Source organism: Orbicella franksi, chromosome 3 (assembly GCF_964199315.1).
Source record: "Orbicella franksi chromosome 3, jaOrbFran1.1, whole genome shotgun sequence".
Lineage (NCBI taxonomy): Eukaryota > Metazoa > Cnidaria > Anthozoa > Scleractinia > Merulinidae > Orbicella > Orbicella franksi.
In genome coordinates this window covers 5281094-5305402 of record NC_138147.1, presented here as the reverse complement: position 1 = coordinate 5305402, position 24309 = coordinate 5281094, and the positions used below count along the sequence as shown (strand labels likewise).

The 24309-nt window shown below is 37.8% G+C and overlaps 1 protein-coding gene across 1 annotated transcript; it reads left to right on the top strand.

The window, feature by feature from the left end:
- Positions 1-16540: 16540 nt before the first annotated feature.
- Positions 16541-18279, top strand: LOC145482970 (adenosine receptor A2a-like). The gene has a single exon (XM_081461598.1). The coding sequence runs from the start codon at positions 16577-16579 to the stop codon at positions 17618-17620; it is 1044 nt and encodes a 347-aa protein (XP_081317724.1). The 5' UTR covers positions 16541-16576; the 3' UTR covers positions 17621-18279.
- Positions 18280-24309: the final 6030 nt, after the last annotated feature.

Below are 24309 nucleotides of genomic sequence, written 5' to 3'. Positions count from 1 at the left end.
AGAAGCGGCCCTCTTTCATATTCTTCAAAAGCTTTGTAGGTATATTATAGCTTATGTATTAAACTGAATTTCTAAAAGACATGTTAACTGATGTTATCAAACTAAAACGAATAGTTTTTTTATGTTGTTATCAGAAATAGATTCTTCAAGTTTGCTTCTAAACTACTTGACTTCCACTTCAGAAATATTTAGATTACAAAAGACGAATATGTTTATCTCCATGACGAAATATTTAACATCTCTTGGAAAAAACTGTTCTGATATTGTTTACTTGCAATTACCGAAAAAAAAAAAAGAAAAAACGCCTGGGGTTCAAGAAAAAAATTAAGCCACTATATTGACGCGCCCTTCAAAAATCGACGACAACAGGTACAACGTGAAAAAAATAACTTGATATTTTAAATCCTTTGGTTGATACAAGGGCCAAAACATTTCTATCCAGACATCAGGATCAATCTATCGAGCAAGGTTATCCCCAAATTTGAAAAGGAAAAAAAAAAAAAAAAAAAAAAAACGAAATCAAACTGGAGCATTTAATGAACTGTTTTCACGTAGGGTCTGTTTAAAACATATACTGTAGCTTTGTCAGGAAAAAAATTAAGCAAATTCAATTCAATACCAAAAGCTTTTTTTGGGAGTGCTTTCATATTAACACCAGTCCTAAAATCCGACAAATATACTGAGCAGGGAATTAAGACAATTGTAAGTTAGTTCTGCTTTGAAGCGGATTTCTGTGGACTTATGGCTGACAGCTGCGAGGTATTAATTGAAATTGTGTTCGTCAAGAGCTCGATATAAATGTTTGACAAACAAATATGGCACCAGCGGCTCACTGAGGTTGATCAACAATAACAACATTAAAACTCTCTGAATCATGCACGATCATCTTTTTATTAAATGGAAGTGAACCAAAATAGTAGTCCCATAAGGTTTATTCTCGGCAGTAGAAAACAAGAAATAAAACTCACGCTGTGAAGAAATTTTCAAGTTGCAATTGCGAATAGATGTATCAAATAATAAGTGGCACTAGCAATAAACAGGCCAATATATTGATATTGAAGCAACAAATAGTTCAACCGGTTGGAAGAAAGGCTACAGGAACGTGTTACATCGGCTAGCAGAGAAAAGCTGAGAAATGAGAGGTTTCTTTATCCGGAGATATATTTAACTGACAGCGAAGAACTGAGCGAGGCCTTATGCGTCCCGTGGTGCAACGGAAACCAATGTTGATAAAATCTGAGATATATGCAAAATTTACTAATAGCTGAGAACTGAAGGCTCAGGTGAGAAAACGGTGAAAGTTTTACTTTGCAGCTCCGTATTCTACGCAATTCTTCAAACTCCCAACTCTCAAATACACATTTTTTATGAGAATATGTTTTATGAGAATATCGAGGCTGAATATTTTTAAAAAATGCACCCGAAGCTGAGATTTTGAAAAAAAATATAACTTTTTTGTGCTAAAAATTTGTAAATACAATAAAATTATTATTATTTTTTTTACTAAACAGCAAAAAATTCTCCCTTTCCCTAATCGAAAAACTAGCCAAAAAACCGACAATAACAGCACTAGCCGTATGTTTGATGTCACTAACATTTCTGCAAGAATTGAGTTATGTATTATTTAGGAACTTGCATAACAAGAAGGCTTCAAAATCTATAATAAACACGTGTACATTGTTCCCTTATGGTGGCCAATATTTATAATTCGACGTATCTATTGTTTATCGCCTCTGCATGGTCATCATTCGCAAACTAAAACCAAGCAACTAAAGGGTGTGGTCCATGTTTGTGTCAGTGATGTAGTAATATACACTTTTACAAGGATATTCGTTTTCCGGCCCAGGGTGAATATTCTTATTTTCTGCCGATTTCAGGTTGAAAATATTCTTGACTGTGAATGTTCTTAGATTACAACGTATGAGTTTTCTGTTTCATTGTTTTGATGGCGTTGAAGTAATTTTGGAGCTAGCTATAGTGCAGGCAATAAGGTCTGATATGACACACATAACTTCTAGCAGAAATGCTATTAGCGTGACACACGGCTCGTCCTGTTTTTCTTTTCTTTTTCTTTTTTTTTTGCTTTTTGGCTAGTTTTGTCGTTTAGAGAAAGGAAGAATTTTATACAGTATAGATAAAAACATATAATTGTGTTGTATTTACACATTGTTAACACAGAAATTTATTTTCTTTTCAAAATTCACAGCCTCGGATTTATTCCTTAAATTTCTTAAAATGTCACAATTTTCAGCCTCGATATTCTTATAAAATATATCCTCATTATATAAGGAAAAAAGAGTGCGTACCTGGTAGTGGGAAACAAAAAGGCCACAATAGCAAAATTTTCTCTTAAAGGCGAACAGCCTCGTGACTCGGGAAGGAGGAAGGACTTATTTTCTACCGACCCACCTTTCCATGAAGCGTTACCGAAATAAACTTCAGTTTGGTAATATTGGAAACTTTCAAGAAACCAACGACATATGTTTAACGCCTCTTGGTCAGTTGTATTGGAATGCTGAGTCGTTGGACATGCCGAACACTGTTTCAGTTATATTTCCTGTTCAGTAATTACAATGTAAACGAGAACAGTCTGTTTTGTTTTTAAGGATTTTTAAGAATCGTCAAGTCACACAGAATGTCTAACTTGGTTTAGAAATTGCTTAGTAATTCCGCAGCTTGGAGGTGCATTTGAAGTAAATATTCATTTACCTTGAATATTGTAGTTGTAAACACAAACTTTGGTAAAATAAAGTTGCTTGCATCAGAAGGAAAGAGGTTCTATGTTCTACCGTTTGTCTTAGAGAAAGGGAAAAACAGCTGGGCTTATATTTCTCTTGCTATTTTTTCAAGACTGCTTCCTCGTTTTGAGACTCCTGATCCAGAGAGCTTCGCGAAATATGACGTCGTCACAAACGTCATTAGTCCGTACTTATGAGCATGGGTTATCTCAGAAGCATATCACCTCGAACAAGGTGATATGCTTCTGGTTATCTTTATACAAGTGCTTGTCCGATCTTTCCCAGTTTTCTTTTCAAAAAGCTTTTTTAAGAATAACTATTTCTTTCCGTACAAAAAGCCTTTCAACACCTTGAAATAACTTTACTGATGTCAGTTACACTTACTTCCAAATATGCCTGAAATAATGACCGAATCTAAATGGCAACCGCGCGAGGGGAATAACATGACTTCAAAAAAACAAAAGCAGGTAAGTCTAATTTTTTTTCTCTCGCTTCTAGTCGGCATTTTTACAGCGAATCTCAAACGAATTCCATTTACACCTTTAATTCCTTGGCAACTCGTTAAGCAAGCATTATGTTTTGTTCTAAAGAATGGCTGCAAAAAGAAATAACCACTGAATTAACATAAATGAAAAAGGACAGGCTAGATTTGCGGTCGTCTTTTGTGATGTGGGTTTTTAATGATCAGAACTTTATTTTGCTTTTGCTTTGAATTTTTCCTGGTATTTTAAGCTTGAGACATTTAAAGCTATGCTTTCAGGTGCAATAATGAAGTAAATGGTTTTGAAATATGTGTTTGTATTTTTACTATTTTAGCCAAAGCGTCTCTTTCAGAGCAGCAAGTTGGACAATAAATCTAATCCCTAATTTCGGATTTATTTATTTCAAGAAAGCTGGCATTTTAAGGTGTATGGGCGTGCGATTATCTTCTTGTCAGCCTTTCAAGATATTGCACAAAAAGATTTCATTGATCAAAAAAAATTGCAAAACAATTTTTAAGCGATCAAAAATTGCCAAAAATATTAACATGAAGAAATAAACTGAGAGTTAAATATTGTTACTTCTATTTGAAAGCTTTCAATTTTCACCTCAATCTTATCGCTGATTATTATCATGGTTTAACATGCAGCGAAAGATGATTACGAACAATAGCTTTCATTGAAGAGAGAATAAAAGATAACATTTTTGAAAAGAATTAAATATCACGGGTGCGAAAAGAGGAAATGTACATTAGTTTTGACACCTTCCCCATACAAAATGAAAAGTGCAAAATGTAGGTGGGAAAATAATCGTTTCTTTTAGAGAGGCAATTTTGCTTTCTGCGTTTAGGCATTATTTCAAACAATGGGCTATTTTCTGGAAGCCTTTTGCCGTGGTTTTAGAACGATTTCTGATGCATAGGCACTCAAATGAATCTGAGTACCGTGTCTCGGTCAATTGCACGAAAATAAATTTGCGAATAAAACCCATTTTAGTAGTACAAAGAGTTTTAGGACACGACCTGTTCTGAAAGAATGAAGAAAAGGTCAAAATGGCTTATTGGGAACAGATGTTTTGTTTTGATTCATCACCTCCACGTTATATGTGGCGCTTAGCAGCTGGGGCTTTGTAGCAGTGTTGCCATTGTGGACGGTTTCAAACTCTTGTAGTCAGGGGAGAAGAGATTTTGTTTTCAAGAGTAGAGAAAAAGAACCTGCATATACTGCTAGGTGGCGCACATTAGGACTTTACCACAGGAAGGTTAGGACTTTACCACAGGAAGGTTAGGACTTCACTACAGGAAGGTTTGAACTTTTAAATTTGTTTTCAAGTTGCCCAAGCTTTATTCAGTTCTTGATATTGGTTCAGTAGCTACATTTGTACAAAGTTTGAGCGTTATTTGTCGATCATAGTTACACGATTGTAGCTTGTAAGCTTTGCCAATCTGGGGTGAAAGTGATCGAGGCAAACATCTCAAGTTTACGCCTCCACCAGTACACAGCCTCGTTTGAAACAAGCCGAGGCAGTAATTTGAATCTTTTCGCGTCGATTTTCTCTTCTTGTCGACCTAAAATCATCGGTTGTATTTTTGCCTTCTTTAGTGAATTGTAACCTTTTTTCTTGAGTTTAGTAACAAAACTAACTAGCATAAACTTCGATTTGATTATCGTCATAACTCAAAAATGATCAATATATATATACTTTTGTTGTCGCTGTTTAGAGTAACGTATTTTTCGTTTAGACTGTGAAACTCCATGCTAAAAATTTTCGCCGCAATGCTGTAGGGTCCTGCCGTATTTATAGACCCCCCCGGCCCACACGCGTAGACTTGTGGGAATGTTAAGTCTTTCACTACGCGTTCATCACCGAGGAAATGTAAGGCAGTACCTGGGCGCCACGATGAAGTGACTCTATTTCTGGGCAAAGTGTGGCTCTCTTCGACACAGATCTAGAAACAACTAGCATACCAGAAATAACGTTTCTGGGCCCTACATATGCTTGGGGCGGTTTGCCAGGATCAATACCCTCGTTCTAGTAATTGAATAAATACAAACAAAATAAGAAAATGGGAATTGCCACTGGTGCCTATTCTAACTTCTACTGTCTCAAGATCAGATTGGAATTTATAAGCGCAGGGTAGAATAGTCAGAAATCTCGGCGGTGAAAAACCCTAACAGAGCAAGGATGAGAACAGCAAGCTCAACTTATATTTAAAGTTGGATGCGGGATCCGAACCCGGGCTACACTGGTGAGAGGCGAGCTGTCTCAATATTTTACCTGGAACCACTTGTTAAATTGAAAGAAAAAAACTTTTAAAATAATGATTAATCTTCATATTCTCATTAATCCGATCAATCAGCCAATAGAGCATTTGGGTAGATATGCCTGTCAAAATATGGTTGCCACGGTGACAGTCAATAGTGACAGGCTGTGCGACATTATACATTTAATTACCGGTCCCGAGGCCGGAATAGTTCGTTTTGTTTTCCCGAGAATCTCGATGTTTCCCGAAACGAATTGACCAGTGGCGAATGTCACAGCATTTTCGAAAATTTCCGGAAAAGAGGACAGCCTCGCGAGGTATACCGAAGATATAAATGTCATACTGATAATTTCCGTCCCATTTGATTTTCCTCTTGGAATTTCCTGGATTTTTAATATAATTGCACGCATTTCGGAAATTCAACAATTTTCGGATTCTCCAGAACCTTTCCGAGGATGTTTTCATACCATTTTCCCCCGTCTCGAAAGTTCCGGAGGTTTTGGTTGAATGCACGGAAAGCACCCCTGGCCTTCGTTCGCTTTGATACTTTTGTCATTGTTTTGTTTACTGGAAATTGGAAATGGAAATAATATCCTTATTGTGGGTGTCCACGATACGCATTTAATTGATTTGTGGTAAACAGAATACCCGGATCTCTCATTTGACTTTAAGTCCGTTTTGGCGAGGCAAACGTCAGAGAAAATTACCTGAAATCCTTGAAACCTTTACAGATTTTCTCCTTAGTGCTGTTGCCCGAACCATGAAGTTTTTGCCCGAAAAATTTCACTACTTCCAGCTCGCACAAAAGAACGGTTACTGACTAATTACATGCATTACGCTGCCATTGCTTGGCTTGGGCTTACATCGAGCCAACCTCAGAAGAGAGACCCTGGAACAAGGTTGACATCGAGCCTTCTAATAGCTAATGTAGTTTTAATTAGTTTATCTGCTTACAGTAAATAGCTAGTAAATTATTTCTCCTATTCAGCTGGGTTAGTTTGTCATGTAAAGTAGTGTGGAAACCCTTATGGCACCCATGGGTCACCCATGCGCCCGTTTTTCATAAAAAGATTTTACCAACTAGGGCTTGGTTCATGCGGAAGGAAGGTTGAAATTAGGTGGTTAATTCTTACTGTAATGCTGTCATTTTAACTCTCGTTGATGCAAAGTAAAGAAGGAAGTATTTTGTTTGATTGTACTGAAGAGCGCCGCTGTAAGGTGTGGCCGCATGCATGTTCATACTTTATTTATTTAACCACGGTAAAATCTTCAGTGACACATTACAAAGGTTAAAAAAAAAAGAAATTCAATTATAATGACACTGTTTTGCAAGATTGCAGTATGGGAGCCTGACTGACAGTTGTTGTAAAGCCGGTCAATTTCCCTTTTAGAGTCTAATTTCTGTATATAGGCGCTATAGCCAAAGCAACACTTGCAGTTGTTCGTGCGCGGCTTGGGCAAGCCTAGTTTTATCTCAGAATCTCTTAGATTATACAGTGTACAGCGGATGCTGAATAAGTGTTGTTAAATAAGTTTTCTATTGATTATTAGAGTGCTTATTAAATGTTTTTATATGCAAAGAACACGAATCGTTTTTATTACGCTAAAAAACCCGGTTAATTGCAATATTTTATTCAAATTGCAGAAAAAAGGGAATTCACGACGAACAGTTTCCAACGATTCGCCCTGTAGTTCACTTGTTTACATTACAAGACACTATACAAATTGTAATTCAAAAGACCTAAAGTAACTTTTCTTCATGGATTCGAACTTCATTGGAAAAGTGTCAGTTACAGCTTTAGAATGCCGCCTACTTTTGGATATCAATGGGCGAGCCAGCTGCTGTTAATGTACTTTGCATTGAGGCTTTGAAAATTAATCCCATTACATTCAATACACTATATGGATATATATTCCAAAAAAGTCTTAACTTAGAATTATGACGTTATCAGAATAAACGACTTAAGTGATATTATGAAAAAAACAACATCGACCATTTGTCTGTATTGGACGTCATTCTCAGTTTAATACCCCAGTTAATTAGCATCGGAATAAAGGATATATCCCTCGAAATCTTGCTGCTAATTTCTTAAAAGTGCAAGGCTTTTTTTCTCTCCCCACTTTCTAAGGAACTTCGTACGATGATCGAGGTCGCGATAGGAATGCGTCTAAACGAGATCTCAACACAACCGGCAGACAATGCTTTTTTCGACGAACTCATTTCTGAAAATACAGGGTGAGTTGTACAATGTTTTTATTTTCGTGTGAATTTTCCAGCGCTCATCAAGTTGTAATTTATTTTTCTCGTAGCTGGGAATCTAATGAATATTTCTCCAGATATTTTGACAGTTAAAGTGAAGAGCGGCCTATTAACTTGACTAGAGAGAATATTAAAGTTCTAGAAATTTACGGTTGTTGGCATACCAGTTGAAGTCCAGCTGACCAACTCGGTAGACACTTAATAGCTTCTACCTACGATATCGTTTAAGGTAACAGTTCGGCAATTCCTGTCTACTGAATAATTTGGCTACAAATTGATCTAAAATATGTACAAATAAATAGGCTATTTGAAATTTCCTCTCACCTTCAGCTCGATAGCGTAAGCCTTTCAGTATGAATATGAATTTTATTCCATGTTCATTTTTATGCAAACCGATTTCATTACATTTTGTGGTTTCGTAAATGGAGCGAGGTTTAAACACAGGAAAAAAGTTAGTCGGAAATAGCCTATTAACACTCTCTTGACTTATCTCTCCGTTGACTCTTTTGTTCAAGCTACGATTGAGATGATTATATTAGGCAACTGATTTCGCCAAACACCTCGAGTTTTGTGAAAATACTCCATGGCGGATCGCATTTTCAACTCTCCCGTTGAGTTTTGGAAAATGTGATAAGGCACTGTCTTTCGTTCTGGAGTTACTCTTGACGATGTAACTATATTGATCGCATTTGCGACGCCATCATTTCCTGTCATTAATCTTTAAGTACTTAAGTAGTTTACAGTTTCCTTTCTATTATTCGGCAAGGAAATCTTTTTGGCTCTCAAGAAAGCCGCAGTTGCATTTGTGGCTCTTAATGCTCATGTTTTGAAAAGACGGCATCATTTTAGCGGTTTCTCGCACGTGTGCCAGTTAAGACTTATTAGGCTAATAACGAGTTTAACGATGTAGTTTTCCAATTTTTGGCGTCTTCCATTACCGGTATGATTGAATGATTGCGTCAAAAATCTCGAGATTGTTGAAAAACTCTTTTCGGATTGGGCATATGCTATATGAAAACTGGCGTTTCATTTGGATAAAAAATCAAACCCTGAGGTGAATTGGTATTTTGAAAGGATTATTGCCAGGGACATTAACTGCAAGTTAATAAATACTGTATTAACGAGCAGCGGATAACGGGGAAATATGCATGATATCATAAGCACAGGAGAATCAATAGCCTCAATTGTTAAGGCCGGCGAGAAAACCTTGAGGTAGGGAAATTCATTCGGTGGGGTTAATATTCCGCGTAATGTACACCCTCGTTGTTAACAATTTTTTACAACACTTATAATTATACAGTCGTTGGATTTTATTGTTTCTTTTGGCTAACTTGGCTTACAGCCAGGTCTTGCCAATTAAGACAAAAATTAATTTGCTGATCGAGTAAAACTGACTGAGGTTCAGTTTCAGCCTCGTCCATACCAATTTGTTTTTTAAAAGCGCATGCTATTTAATGCTTTTTTCTCCTTCTGTGTACACTAAAATGAGCATAAACACATACATTCAAAAACGCTGTCCAGCATAAAGACATTTGAAAACGAAACCTTGTCGTAACCGTGTGGCATCTGAGCTTGCGCCTTCACAAGGTATTATCCATACTACTGATATTTGCATGTCAAAAGATGAAATTCATGAATTTAAAAGTTCGGTGGATCATCCTCTCCTGCTACTAATTATAATTACTACGGACACTCAATATCAAAACCCGCAGTACAAAAATGGCGCTGGATTAATTCATCAAGTTCGCTCAGTCTGTTGTCGTTTTGCACATTGAAATAACGAATATCGGACAGGGAAACATTGGTTGAGTCAAAATGTAAACCAAGCTACTTGCAGTAGGTTAAACTAAAGGATACAGCTCATAATGTGGCAAAACAAAAACAAAAAAATCATAATATATCTATATTTTAATTAGACGGTAAAACTGGAGTTCGAGTTGTTCATATTATTTAGTTTGGTTGAATGCCGACAAAATCAAAAAGAAAACACAACGTTTATTAAAAAAAAATTAATATTATAAGACGGACCCCTAAGACGGTACAATCGAAAAATTAACGTTTGGTCTTCATCAGACAAATAAAGCCAAAAATAACGGCTATACATCTTGGCAGTGGTTTAATTGCACACAGGAATATAATTATTTGCTCATCTCAAATTTTTACACAAAAAATTAAAATGGTTTGCTCTGTTAAGGAGCGGAAACGTCGACAGGCAATGCCCCTTCCGAACTTTGTAACTAACCTTAACCTATAAACTTACGAGTTTACTTAACCTACCAATAACGTAACTAATTAATTTAACTTGGATGACATTTTAACTGTTATCAAATCAAGCCATCTTTTGCTTTCGTGCGTTTAGGTGAAACACGTAGGTAGCCCCACTCGAAAAATGAGCGCTGGTGTTACGCAACAGTCAAAATATAAGGATTCGTATGGTAAAAACCCTTCTATTCTTAAGCCTAAGAAAATATGAACGAGCATTGAACGAAAATTAACCTGCATGGAAAAAAAAAAAAACAGTGGAGCTTAATATAAAATCCAACTGAGTGGCCAGAAATCTCATTAGAAAGAAAAAAATTCACGCCTGAAGCGATGTAGGTTTATTGTTAGTCAATACTCGTTCACCTACAGTGGAATCCCGATTTTTCGAACCTCCAAGGGAAACGAAAATTGGTTCAAAAAATCAGAGAGTCCGAGAAATCGGCGTAAAATTACAGTGTTCGACTGAGGAGAGGGAAACGACTTTTGGTTCGAGTTATCGGGAGGTTCGAAAAAATGAGGGTTCGAAAAAGTGGGATTCCCACTGTATATACTTTTTTTTCCAAGAGGGCACGGTAACGAATCGTGATTGGTTCTTAGCGCGGTCCGGATTTTTCTATCTCTGACCACTGTCACGGTAACGCTTTCACAGCGGGTGAAATTGTCGAGTTGATCAATCTTCGTGAGTAAACTAGCGGTAATCTTCAGCCTTTTTACAGTTCCATCGACGATTAATCTGCACAAGTTTATCTCTTCACTTTAAAATGGCAGGGAAAGCCACTGTAAGTAAATTCAGTTGAGTGTTTTATTTGTTGAGTTGCTTGACTAGCACGGCTCTGTAATGGAGCGTAATCTTGTGTTTATCTTGACCTTCAAGTTTACCAAAAAATTAGTCAACTTCAGTCAAGGTATCTCTTTGATCATTGATGTATTTCAGAGAACTTCTGTGGAATACCCTTAATGAATTTCCTCGCTTTCTACTTTTCAATTTACGATATAAGAGCCTGATTTCAAGTGATTCGCAACGACTGACAGACATTGTTTCTGCAGTACGACTTCCATTTTCTTTGCACAAAATTTGACACAGGAAAAACAATTATGCAGAACTTAGTGGTGAACTAAATGCAATAAATATTGATTTGTAAGAAATGTATCTGGTCTTAAATTCCAAATTTTGTGTCTGAGTTAATCGTTGCGAAGATTTGTTACGCAGGATGACGGTTTGTAGACGGCACGTAAGCCGATTCGGAGACACAGTGGCGTAAACGTTACACCCACTTATATAAAGCCAATTTACTGCAGGAAAAAAATAATAAACATGTTATTTGCCGGCTAAGGGTCGGTCCGTGTGGTGAAAATCTGTGACCTCGGGCTTGAAAATGCTGCCCCAGGCCTGCTGGGGCAGCATTTTAAAAACCTCGGTCACAGTATTTAAACTTTGTTATATGGCTAGTTCAGTGAGCGAGCAAAAATGAACCAAATCCTGCGCTGTGATTGGCTACCTGCACGGACACTATGGAGCTACCATCGGGGACACCGGTCGTACTTTACGCGAACGTTCGGGGAACGTCTTCGAAGCGCCCAAAAGAACACTTGTGATTTCCCGGTCGCAGAGCACTTTGACTGATCTCCCGGGCTCAGTCTATCAGACATCGCTGTAAGAGGTCTAAGGAAGTGTACGGGCGTTAGTTTCAGACAGAAGCAATTAGAAAAGGAAATCATTTTTAGGCTCGGCGCTATGTAACTAGAGGGCCTAAATAATGTTTTCAATTTCTTGTAAACGGCGCGCGCGCGTCTAGTTTCCGCTTGCTTAGCTTCCGTACGTTGCTTTCAAATGAAAAGTCGCACGAACCGAACTATGATTAACGGCTTCACATATGCATTGAAGAAGGGCTATGCCCGAAACGTTCGTGGGGGGGGGGGGGGGGGTGCTTGGCCTGCCGGCTTTTCTTGCTTCTGCGATTTTTTTTTTGGCCAAAAGAAGGGGGCCCTCCCCTAGGTCCGCCACTGAGTAAATCCCTTATTGATCAAGCTTGCTGGGTCAAGAGAGCTGGATATTGGACTCCGTCTCGGTCCATAAACACGCAAACCTCATGCTTGGTCAATAACCCACATATACTAACCTCTCAGCCGGCAAATAAATATTTATAACGTTATGCCCCCTGCTGAAATCTTGCTATTTCGACTGTTACGTAACATAAGTGTTATCAGTGCGGACGCTCATTTTCGAGCTTGGCCTGCCTGCTTTAAATACACTGAAGCGGCTAGTTCACTACCGCTGTATGCCCCTTTATAAGCTTGGTTTACTTAAGAAATTTGACGTGGAAATTAAATATACAAACTGTCGTTTTTATACGACAGCCAAGGTGTTATTTATAATTTGACAATGTTTATCATTGTAGGTTATTATGCAGACATTATATAACATTCTTTCAATATGTTGATTTATATTACTTTTCATTCATTATTTGATATTTTTGATGATTTTAATAACGTCTTTTTACCACCTCGAACACATTTTATTAGCGCTCAGGTAACGCTTTTATCATTGAATTTTTAATCAAAATTTTACTGCGAATAGTAATAATAGAAAACTCGTAGAATCGTAATTTGTTCAAAAATTTGATAGGTGGACATTGTAATAAAGGACAGAGCTTTCGAACATCAACTCGATTTATTCTCTAAAGGTTAACGAGGAGAAAGCAACTTCGTTGGACCCGTCGCTTCTCTTCTGTAGTAAGTATCATATTTCATCGACTGATGTAAGTAAAAACTGTATACGTTTAAAAGCTATTTTTCAATTTAATGTCGTATAGCTTTTTGGAGCCAATTCAAAGTGAAACACGAAATTGCAACCGTGACGAGGTAGCATTTTGTTTGTCCACCGTCAAAAGGTCAGAAGTTGCCGCCATACCGTTGACATTTTACAGTACAGTAGTAGGTTGAATTCACTGTAAGTAGAAATCAAAGTATGTGTATTAGGCGTTCTATATTCCGTTTTCAGTTATTAGACATTTTGTCTTCCAGTAAATATTTTCTCTAAAACACACGAGTTAATACCTTGAAACGCCAAGGCGGTCATTGCCGACTATTGAGCGGTTCAATCATTTCTAGTTATGAACGAAATTGCACATTGTGCGATAGACGCCAAAATTAAACTTCAGCTTGGACCGCTTCGGCGCACCTTAATTTCCTCCATTAAAAACTCATAAAGAAACTTTTTACCTAGTGTTTTCTTTTATACACTACGAGATGACATGATTAAATGTTGAAAAAAAAAAAAAAAAAAAAAAAAAAAAATGCCAGTGGCCAATTGCTCTGATTTGATTCCGGAGTATGCGTTGTTCTTGGGTGTAAAATTTTGTACGTGCGCTCTAACTCCAAAGTTCTTGACGTTGTAAATTACTGAGGACGATTGAAAGAAATATTTTAAAGTCAGTGGGCGGGAAATCTAATTTTATGTAAACAAAGTTACGGAGATATCAATCCTTTCACGAAATATTCTTTCTATGGGATCCGGCTTCGTTCACATGCTCCCAGAATTGTATCTGAGTTGTCTCTGAGCGTGTTTCGAAGCCATTTAATTAACAAAAAAAAAAACTGTTTTCCTCGATTCACTGCGGTTATTTCAAATTTCAGGTTTTCTTGATTGAAACAATTATAGCATTAGCCAATTTCATATTTGTCAAGAAACGTGGAGTAATTCCGCCTTCTCTTAATTCACTCATTCATTCGGATTGCTGTTAAGGATACGAGAGACATTTTATGTGTTGTGATTTTATGAGCGCATCTTCTGCTCTCTGTAAAAGTTGAGAAGCTGGGGGTTAATTTTAAATTCGGTAATTGAACTGTTTTCTTGAAAAAACTTCCTTTATTCTATCAACTCAGGAAATAAGGCGATGTTTTGCTCAATCAGTTTCATTCTTTATTGTGTCGGCCAAGAATTTAATTAAACATTTTCCACCTCGTAACAAAAGCACTTGATTTATTTTGTCAAGTTTGCAGATGATAGCCTAACAAATGTATGTATGAGTGACGAATGTTCCTAAGAAACGATTCATATTGTACTTCTGCCATCACGTAGGCTTTTTACTGCAGTGTTTGGTTGTTTAGAAGAAAGGAATTCTTTTCCCCGGTTTGAACAACTTAAGACCAATTTTAATCTTATTTTGACGAGTATTTTTGGAAATTAAGTTAAAGGTCTTCTTATACCTTCTTGAACAACCGAGATTTTACTTGCAATTTTATATTTTAACATTCACTGTCGAGGAGATTACATACAATTACAATACGCTTGAAAAATTAAGTTGCGGGGACAAACAGAATAAACATGGCCAACTTGGAGATGTTCAATTTATGTTTAGACAAATTTTCCGAAAGTGAATTAAAAACAATTCATCACAATAAAAATTAGAGTTACATTTTCGACCTTGTTTTGTTTCTCGTTAATATAGTGTTTTAACGGTTAGTTTTCCCATTACCGGCTGGGAGCATTGAAGCAAAAAAAGAAAAAGAGAAAGAAGAAGAAAAAAAAAAGGCCGCTCGACTCCCATTCTAATAAGAAACACGATGTTATTTCACCAGCAATTACTTGTCTGTCGGAGAATCCTTTAATTACTAAATTGAGAGTTAATTACTAATTCATGTCTCCAATTTTTGTTCAGCTTGATAAGCCGGTACACGACCAGGGCTGTAATTTAAGATACTCGCTCTATTGACCACTATAAACAACACCATTTGAACAGTGTTCTTTTTTTTTTGAGCTTTCTAAGATCGAGAGCAGTGGATCATTGGTTGGTAAAAATATTCATTTGTTACACCAGCCAGGGCCGTATGAGGCAAACCGAGGCACTTGCCTCACTCATTTTTTTCGTTTGTGTTGTTGTTGTTGTTGTTGTTGCTTTTTGGAAGGGGAAGGTAAAACAATGCTAAATACCTAGAAAGAGAATTTAACCATTGACATCGCCTCAGTCATAATTTTTTCCTGGCTATGGCCCTGCCAGCGCTTACTACATTTACCGTTTTATATATATAGCGGAGGCCAAAACCTCTGGCGAGAAAGTACCCGTTTTAGCTAACTTGACTCAAGGCTATAATTAAAATTACGGCGTTTGTCAGGAAATTTTCGAAACAGTCTACGGGACCCTCGAAAAGTGGAGGTACCATGTATCCAACAGGGGATCCCATATCTATTTGCGGAGCTAGCAACTAGCTAAAGGATAATTAAATGATTAAATTCTTATCTCCTCAGGTAATCACGTAATATCCTTCGTCCACATAATCCCTGAGATAAGGATATTTAAAGCTCGGCTTGTGGTCGTTTTCGGGGGTGTATATTTATACTCCATATTTGAATTTGTAAAGTTTAGCGGCTTATTCTCCATATTAATTTTTATTCCTTCAGTTTTGACCTTGAACTGGCAACCTCAAACTCCACATTAAGAAAATTATTCTTAACCAAAGGAAAATAAAACCTTGATTTATTTTTACGCAGGTTGATTAGGCCAATCCGGGTTCAAACAATCAGACATTGAGGGGCGCTTATCAGAGAGAATTTTTTTTATAACCATAAAGCAGGTTGCACACGTTACGACAAATAGATATATGAACTGGTAAATGCCGTTATACATATTTGTGATCAATGGATTAAGCCTGGTGCAGAAGTTAAGCTCTAATAATTGTTCTCTCTCCATAGAAATTGTCTTCGTTTGCCGCTAATTTGGCAAGCGAGGGGGAGACTCCTATTTCAGGTATTCTACATCTTGCATCTTCTACGTCTTGCACAATACAAAAGTTTCCGCTCATTCGCTTCAAACCCCCGGTGTTAAGATCTTTGATCATGAAATGTAGATAGCCTTTCGCCCAGATGAACTGAAAAACAAAGACAAATATAAACTATTCTAATTTAGAAGTGAAATGTTTTTCCACTTAAAATGCAAAACATCGGAAAAAAAGTCAAGTGTGCAATTTAAAAAACAGCAGGAGCTCAAAACGTCTGCGGGCAATCGTGAAAAAAGTGCACTGTATTCAAAGCGTATGATTTTTAAGACAAAAAATTTCTTAATTGCCTCCTAAACGTCCGTCTGCGATAATTAAAAACACCCGGCACGTATCCATAAAAGGTGATTTTCGTTTTATCCTTTTAAATCCAGAATTTAACTCTAATTATTATTGATATAACAGCCTGAACTAAGGAACTTTCAATATATAATTTCGATTTTTCTTCAGGCGTCAGAAACTCGGTATTAAAAACCAATTAGTTGATAAAATCTTTGTTTATTTTGCACTGACAAATTTCTCGATGCTGGATGCAAATTCTCCGGAAAGATTTTCGTAATTTGTTCAAAGTTAGTCTTCCTGTCACGTAACAAAACCTGTATTTTGCAAAAGAAGACAATTTTCCGCTCATTTGTCCACTTTACCTTTACAGGCAGCATTGCTGAATTGCTGGTCAACTGAGTTGAAGACTCTGAAGTCACAGCTCCGAAGATGTCTTTTTCAGATATAAAGGCGCGTTGACATTTCAACAACAAACAGGGAGCTTCATGTTTTGAGAAACTCTGTGAAGAGCTGAAAATGGGTGCCTACTCAACAGAGACCATTCTAACATCAATCTTCATGATCACTGTCTCCGTTGTGGCTGTTCTGGGTAATTTCTTGGTCATCCTCGCAATCTTGTGGAACAGAAAGCTTCGTACAGTTTGTAACTTTCTCTTTCTTAACCTGGCCGTTGCTGATATGCTTCAAGGGGCAATTGCTATGCCGCTGCGCCTCGCCGATCAACTGAATCAAACAGACAACAGTCCACTGGTTCCTTGTCTTGTGGTTATACCGCTGACAGTGTTTCTGTTTGGCGCGTCCAACTTTAACTTGACACTAATAAGTCTTGACAGATACATTGCGTTGCGAAGACCTTTCATCTATCCAATCTTGGCTGAACCGCGCAGAGCAGCTTTGATTGTTGGCATGTCTTGGGTGTTGATGTCCATTATCGCATTTCTACCCTTAATGGGATGGGGGGCCGCAGAGAGCGCTGATGTGGCGGACATTTGCTTGTATTCCACTACACTGAGCCGAGAGTATCTCTTTATGTTATTTTCCATCGTCAATTTAGCCGTTATCATAATCCTTGGGTTCACCAACTACTTCATCCTCAAAACTGCGCGGAATCAGATTCGTCGTATAAAAGTCAGCGAAAGTCGTGGATCGACGACGGTGGACAGACCATCTACGATTTACAAGGAAGATCAATCGGTTACTGTCGTCTCCTTCCGAACCACCACCGAAGGCGATCGGATTGACGACCTAGCCCCACGAGTGCCAAGGCCGGGCGGGAGTAAGGAAAGAAGGGCAACCAAGATTGTTCTAATCGTTGTTGGTATTTTTGTGTTCTTGACAACGCCAATCACAGTGATTGACATTATCAGTTTGTTGGGTTGTCCTACTTGCACTCCTCTGACTTTAGTCAAAATAACTGTATTTATGGCGTACGCTAATGCTTGTGTTAATGTGTTTATATACGCGGGCTTCAACACGGAAATGAGAAATACCTGGGTTAGTATTTTCCGGAGTGCCAAACGAGCAATATTTACTTGTTTTGGAAGACAAGAGGCGATGTAAAAGAGATTTTCACAGTTACCGGTTCTGTACATCTGACTGAGAACATTCGCTAGCTTGGTCGAGGAAACAAAGAGGACAGAGAGAGCCATCGTTTATTGGCTAACTGGTTGCTTAGCAACTCGAAGTGATATTTTGTTGTGGGCTTGTGATGTCGCTACACCCATTTCTGATTTTGAGTGTTAAAAGTCGACGGAAATCTCATGCTTGGTGTATTTGAATCTGCATTGACTATTTAACGTTATCTCATCAGTGAAGAACTTTAATTCTTCCTCCCTTTCCAAAAATACTAAAACTGGGTTTAGATTTTGGCAAAAGCAAAACGGTGAACCAAAGGCTAAGAAATTAAAGCCAACCCCGTCTGAATTGTATGCTACAAAATGGCGACACAGCAAAGTTACAACGACAGGAATCATTGCAGCTCTTTTTTGTTTTGGGTGTTACGTGAAATGAAGCACATAGACAACTCTCGAGAGTTTGTTTTGCATTTTTTCGGGTTTTGTTCATATAAGAAGTCACGAAATGTAACATTTCGCAAAAACGTATATGTTTCATGTCAACCACCATTATGGATGCGAAGCTTTATGCCTCGTTCTCTCTGATATGACTCGATGAAACAACACGCAGCTGTGAAAATCAAAGAAACTATTGGAAAAAGAATTTAAAATGCCTCAAAGATAAGGTATGTGGTTCGAAACGAATAACATCGACTCGCATTCCATCGGGTGAGACTCACAAACATTGAGGTGCTGAGACTGCGCAGTACGGAGTGGAAATCATCTTTAAGCGAATAAACCTTAAAATAATAGTCAACTAATTAAAGTGGAAAAAAAAAACATCAAAGAAATAATAGTTAACCAGAAAGGGATAGGATTGTAATGTCTGAAAAAGGTTGACATGGATAGTTAACGAAAATCTTGAGAAGTTAAACCGCGCATGCGTAAACTGCAGGCGTTCCATCCATTTACAACTCAATTTGTATGAGCACCACATAATCGAAAAGTATACATTATATAACTATTAAAAGAAATCATCAATACGATCCACAGTAACGTTAATGCGGACTATATAGTAATCTTCATTATCCTTACACGATGTCGAAAAAAAAAATATGAAAATGACACTTCAACATACTCGAGCTTGGTTAATAACATATATATATAGTGTACTTATTCGTCAACACACAAATAAAGTTGTAACATTGTCCTAGGTTGGTGTGTTAACTCTCTTGATGAAAGTATATTTGCAAAATGAAGATTGTTGTCGTCAGCAAGATGCGTTAACGCCGGCATGTTTCCGTTTCATTGAATGCGGAACTAGTCAAAGGAAGTATTTTCTTAATTTCAGTCAGCTCAAGTCGCACTCTCCCAAAAGAGTGTACGACCCAAGGAGAACTCAAGGAAATCTCTGTTTCAGACCCAATGGGCTCTTGGTATTTAAACGAATAGGTTTACTTCTCCGTTCAGCCCGTCATACAGGCCCACCTAATATTTATTTTTTTTATTGTGGGGTTCTTTCTTGCGGACAGGCTCACGGACTGAATTGAACAAATAAAGATGACCATGAGGCAGTTACAAAGTAATTAACACTTGTGTCACAAGTGATGTAGCCATTTTCATTTTCGACTCACTTGACCACCAAAGACAAAGGCCGGATGGTCATTGAGCGGCAATACACCTAGAGACACCATCAGAGATCGCATGCCAACTCAAATTCAGTACCATCAAGAGGCTCCTGCTAAATTGAGACCTGTTTACCTCGAATCCTCAGCGGTCTCGAAGTGAAATTCGTTTCCCAGTTACTGGATTCCCTCACAATATTCTGTCATGCACGTACTAAGGACCCCCTCGAATTCGGTTAACTCTGATCTCCGCTACCCTGAACGAGGTGTAACTTCCAGTAGGTCAAATCAACACTGATCCCTGACTTCAATGACAACAGGACAAACCACTGCTCAGTTACAATTAAACGAAACATTGAAGTAAGAAACAGTATGCCGGGATAGCAAATATCGTATACAGTTATTTCAAAAGGCCACGTTCGATATTTCAATATTCAAACTTAGCTCCCAGACTTTCAGCATAAACTTCTATATTTGGTGGTGTTTCCTTGTAAACTGAGAGACAAAGGAAACATACAAAATTTGCAGTTTTGTCCATAAGCCCCGCTTGGAGCCATGTTAGAATACGTGTCCTATTAACGCTGTCGAATGAAAGCATCAAGCCTGCACGACCAGACCGAATGGTCGTCTGAGAATGTGAAGGAGGTCTACATGCTTGTATTTTTGAATGTGACGTATTTGTTTTTACTTTCATAAAACACTTTTCTGTAGATTTTCTTTGAATGTTATAAAGCTTGGAGTTTGGAAAATTCTTCAAAACTTTAGTATAGCTGAAAGTTCGTCGTCATACCGTTATTCAGGGCCTCTCGCAGCTCTCAACTTTTAAAGGGGCTCAGTCACGGTGTTTTGTCTTTTTTTTTGGCCACCTACAAAAGCTCCTTTAAATGGAAGGAAACCTGAAAATAATAGTTTACTAAGGTAGAAAAACATCAAAGAGAAAATAATAAACCATAAAGGAACAAGGATGGTCAAGGATGGCGAAGATTGACACGGATTGCAAACGATGAATTTGAAAAATTTAGGGTAAACTTTTCAATATGCGCAAACCGTAACTGAGCTCCTTTAACCACATTACCTTTTGCGGTATCATGATTGTCGTTTAACCTTCATGCTTTAACAAAACTGAAACAGGAGTTGATGTTGACCTATAAACGACACTGAGAGAGGTCGGCGACTTGTACAAAGTTTAATTTTGTCCTAAATAGAAATACGAAAACAACGCGCTACAATACCTATATCACTAAATAATTTATACAGAACTTCTAACAGCACAGTTTAATTTTGTTGATATGCAAATACTAAACTTGACATGCACATTAGTTTGCTATCTTGATTCCCCTTAGTCTCGAACAATTTGCCATCGTTTCCTTTTATAGTTGGAGACAATGGGGATCTGTTGCATTTATTTGATCAAAAACACAAAGCAAAACAAACAAAAAAATAGATAAAGAAATTTTATTGAATAGGAAGGAGGTGATAAAAAACCTCGAAGAGAACCATAAGGATTCTATTGTTAAGCTTCCTCCTTGATAACGTTGAAAAAAGTATTTAAATACTATGACTGAAAACAGATAATTAACGATAGCTAAGAATAGACTGCTTAAAGAAAGATAAGAATGAAAAGGCCTTCATGCAGGTTTAATTGTTCGTGCAGATATCTGGGACAATAGTTTACAGATTACCAATCAACCATACCAGTAGTAAAACTCTAGGGACTGAATTTGGACTATTCGTAGCCTATTGCAACTAATTATCTTAATCACACAAACTTCGCGAAGAAAACCCTCAGTTTTGACAAGAAGCTCTAAAGATCGTCATCTTTAGAGTCCATGCAATTAGTTATGTTCTTTATATAGCTTGAGGAAATTGAGCCACGTTTCATCTACAATAAGGTAAGTTTAAAAACAAGACCCTATCTTACACCAGTGGTTTCTCGTTTGAGCGGAGGAAATGAATTATTAAGAAGCAACACAGCATTTTTGGTTTTGAACTTTTAAATAGCAGGGAGTTTTTGAGGGACTTCTTAAGTCCGGTTTAAACTGCAGATACCTTAACCCCTATATTAAATTAAAGCTTGTACAGCTGGCTTAAGTGGCTATCTAACAATATAGCTTTCAAAAGGTGATTCGGACTTTCACATTTAGAGGCCGTGAAAAATTAGACAATTCATTTTATTTAGCCAAGTTTATTGGTATAGGTCAATAGCCAGGTCTGTAAGCTTTAATTTGATATAGGGGTTAAGGTATCTACAGTTTAAACCGGACGCGCTACATCGCTTGGACGCTAGATATCTTCAGCCGGAAAGGTATACGGTAACCTTAAGATGTAAATATACAGGATTTTCAGCTCTCGAAAATCTCAAAAAGAAGTTTCTGATCGAGGTAGTATCAAAGTTACGTTTATTCATAAGACGGCGAAGATTGGCTTTAGAAGTGGATACCCAAACAATACTGCAGAGTTGACGATACAATCTCAGTCTTTCTTTGTTTCCTAATTACCAAATATCCTTAGCTCAGTGACCGAATTAATGAGTTCGTTCAGTTCTTTTCCCGAGTTTTCACATGAAAATGCGTGTTGGATGCGCGCAGCTTCGGTCAATTTGGGATTTCATGGGATTATACGAGCGGTTGAAAATCGATTATGCGTATTAGGAACTCGGTCTTCTTAAAAGTGTGAAATAAATTCGATAAAACACGACAATTTCATTTGACAAGATGCTCTTGATTAAAACGATTGGTTGGCTAGCCTGATTCATTTGATGGAAACATCGAAACATTCGGGTGTCGAAAATTATGCGAACAAGTCAGTGAAAATCCCGGCCTTTGACCAAAATGAATATAATGAATTAGGCGAAAACAGAATTGGCATTTTGAAATTTTTGGCCAAATATTTGTACTTTATTTCAGTCAGATAACGAACACACTGCAAGTCGGATATGTGTATGGAAAACTAATTTGAACTTGACGAAAATGAATAACATCCGTCGATCAAAAACCAACGCGTATTTGAAAGTCTAGTCTTAATACCGGCAGGTGAAACGAAAACAGGTCACATTTTCAATTTGTAAGAGTAATTCAATCACTTGTTTTTTTTAAAACCTCCTTAACACCTTATGATGCAAATTTTTTGAAAAGTCTTTGCAACTGACCACCTTATCACTGCGATGTGTTAATAGAAAAGTGATTTCATTAGGGACCGTTCATTTTTTATATGGTAGGGGGGGCTGGTGGGATTTGGGGGGGGGGCATGCGAAAAAAAATGGCTTTCGAGGGGGGGCCATCCCAAAAAAATAAGGGAAAAGGGGGGGTCACGTGAAATATTTTAGTAAAACTTTAAAATGGCATAATGTCTAAATATCAAAAAAATTACTATAGAATAAACATAGAAGGCAGGATACAAATTTATTACAAACTTTCCTTCTGCTTTAAAAAAACGTTTGGCGACAAAAAGCATTTGTAGATACTGAAACAAAGTATTTAACACTGTTATTTTCGAATGCAACTTTCACTGGCACTCATCTTCATCTTCGCTGTCGTCGAGTTCTTCGTCGCCGCTTGTGCTGCTATGGGAGTCTCTTTCACCAATGCTGCAAGAAGCAGCAATGCTTTCCGTCAGAGTGTACTCTTCAGGGTACATGAAGGTGTAAACATAATCTCTGACTTCCTGCTCAAGGTTAGTGGTGATTCTGCTTCATGCAGCATTGGTTAAATAATTCCCTTCCAAGAGCTGTGCGACGTATGGCCCATCTCTTCTAAATAACGACGTGGCAACATCCTCAACTTTAGTACACTCTTCCGGGACGGCCGCTCTAGGAGGGTACACAAGGCATTGTGGAAGATCATTTCCTAGCGGGTTTCCAACACAGATTCCATAAACTCGTTGGACGTTGTTTTCAGTCCGCTTCCTCTTTCTTTCATTTGACTTTCTGCGGTTTTCTTTTTTCCTTCTCCTTTTGTTGATGTGCTGTTTGAGTATGCCCTTGAATATGCTGTTATAATTGCTCTTCTTATTTTCTAGTACTTCCATGTCCTGCGTGACCTTCGTCAACTTAGCTATACATTTGATCTGTTTTACATTAAAACTGTGGGCAAATTCTTCGCCCTGCTTTAAAGCAAGCCCATTGGACTGAAAGAGTGTGGAATCGTGTTCCTTTACATCTTTCAATTTGACATTCAACTTTTCCACCATTGCTCCGTGCTCTTTGATGGAGAAGTTCAGTTTTCTTCCATCACTGGGCTTCAACTGGTACCCTGGCATGGAAAACTCACTCGCCCTTTCTGAACAGCCATCCGTACTTAGAAAGATTGCTTCTTTTTCTTAAACCAGTTCCTGACCATTCCTGCCTACCGGAATACCACTACTTCTCCTACCAGAAGACCTCAAAAGAAGGGCGTGATCCAGATGACTGGCAACCAAGGGTCCAAGCGAAGAAAGAGCATGAAAGTGGCAGGCTGGTTTTATCTCACCCAGAGAGCGTTGCTCTATTTGCAGATAAGTTTATTATCAAATCAAAGTTTGTGCTGGATTATCTTCAGCATCTTGAAGTGCTGGAATTTAAAAGGAAAAAGAGAGCAGAAGAAAAGGCAAAGTTAAGTAGGGACGCAAAAGATAAATCATATGAGGATTATCCTTGGACTGAGTTGTGCGAAGATCTAACCAAGCTTAAAACGCTACGTGTTCCAGAACTAAACAAGTACTTGAACCACCTCGGGCTGAAGCAGCATTTGAAAAGCAGCAAGAGTGAGAAAGTAAAGGCAATTGTAAGACATTCATGCTTGCAGCAGAAGAGTCCTCTCAGAGCTGGCCAACCAACACTGAGAAATGCCAGGACATTGACACAAAATGACAACAGGGCAAGTGCTGACAGCAGTGAAACGGATGAAAGTGACAATGATGAGTATGACAGTGATGCCATTGACTCTGGGGGAGAAGATGACTCAAGTGACGTCATTCTTGCATTCATCAATTCAGATGAGGAAGATGCCAATGAGAGGCCAAATGCCACACGCTCAGGGCGAGCCATAACTAGGAGATCCGAAATTGACTTCTCTTTCTTTTGATTTGTTTTTTA

Coding starts and splice junctions, on each gene's coding strand:
- LOC145482970 (XM_081461598.1), top strand. CDS start 16,577: ATGGGTGCCTACTCAACAGAGACCATTCTAACATCAATCTTCATGATC.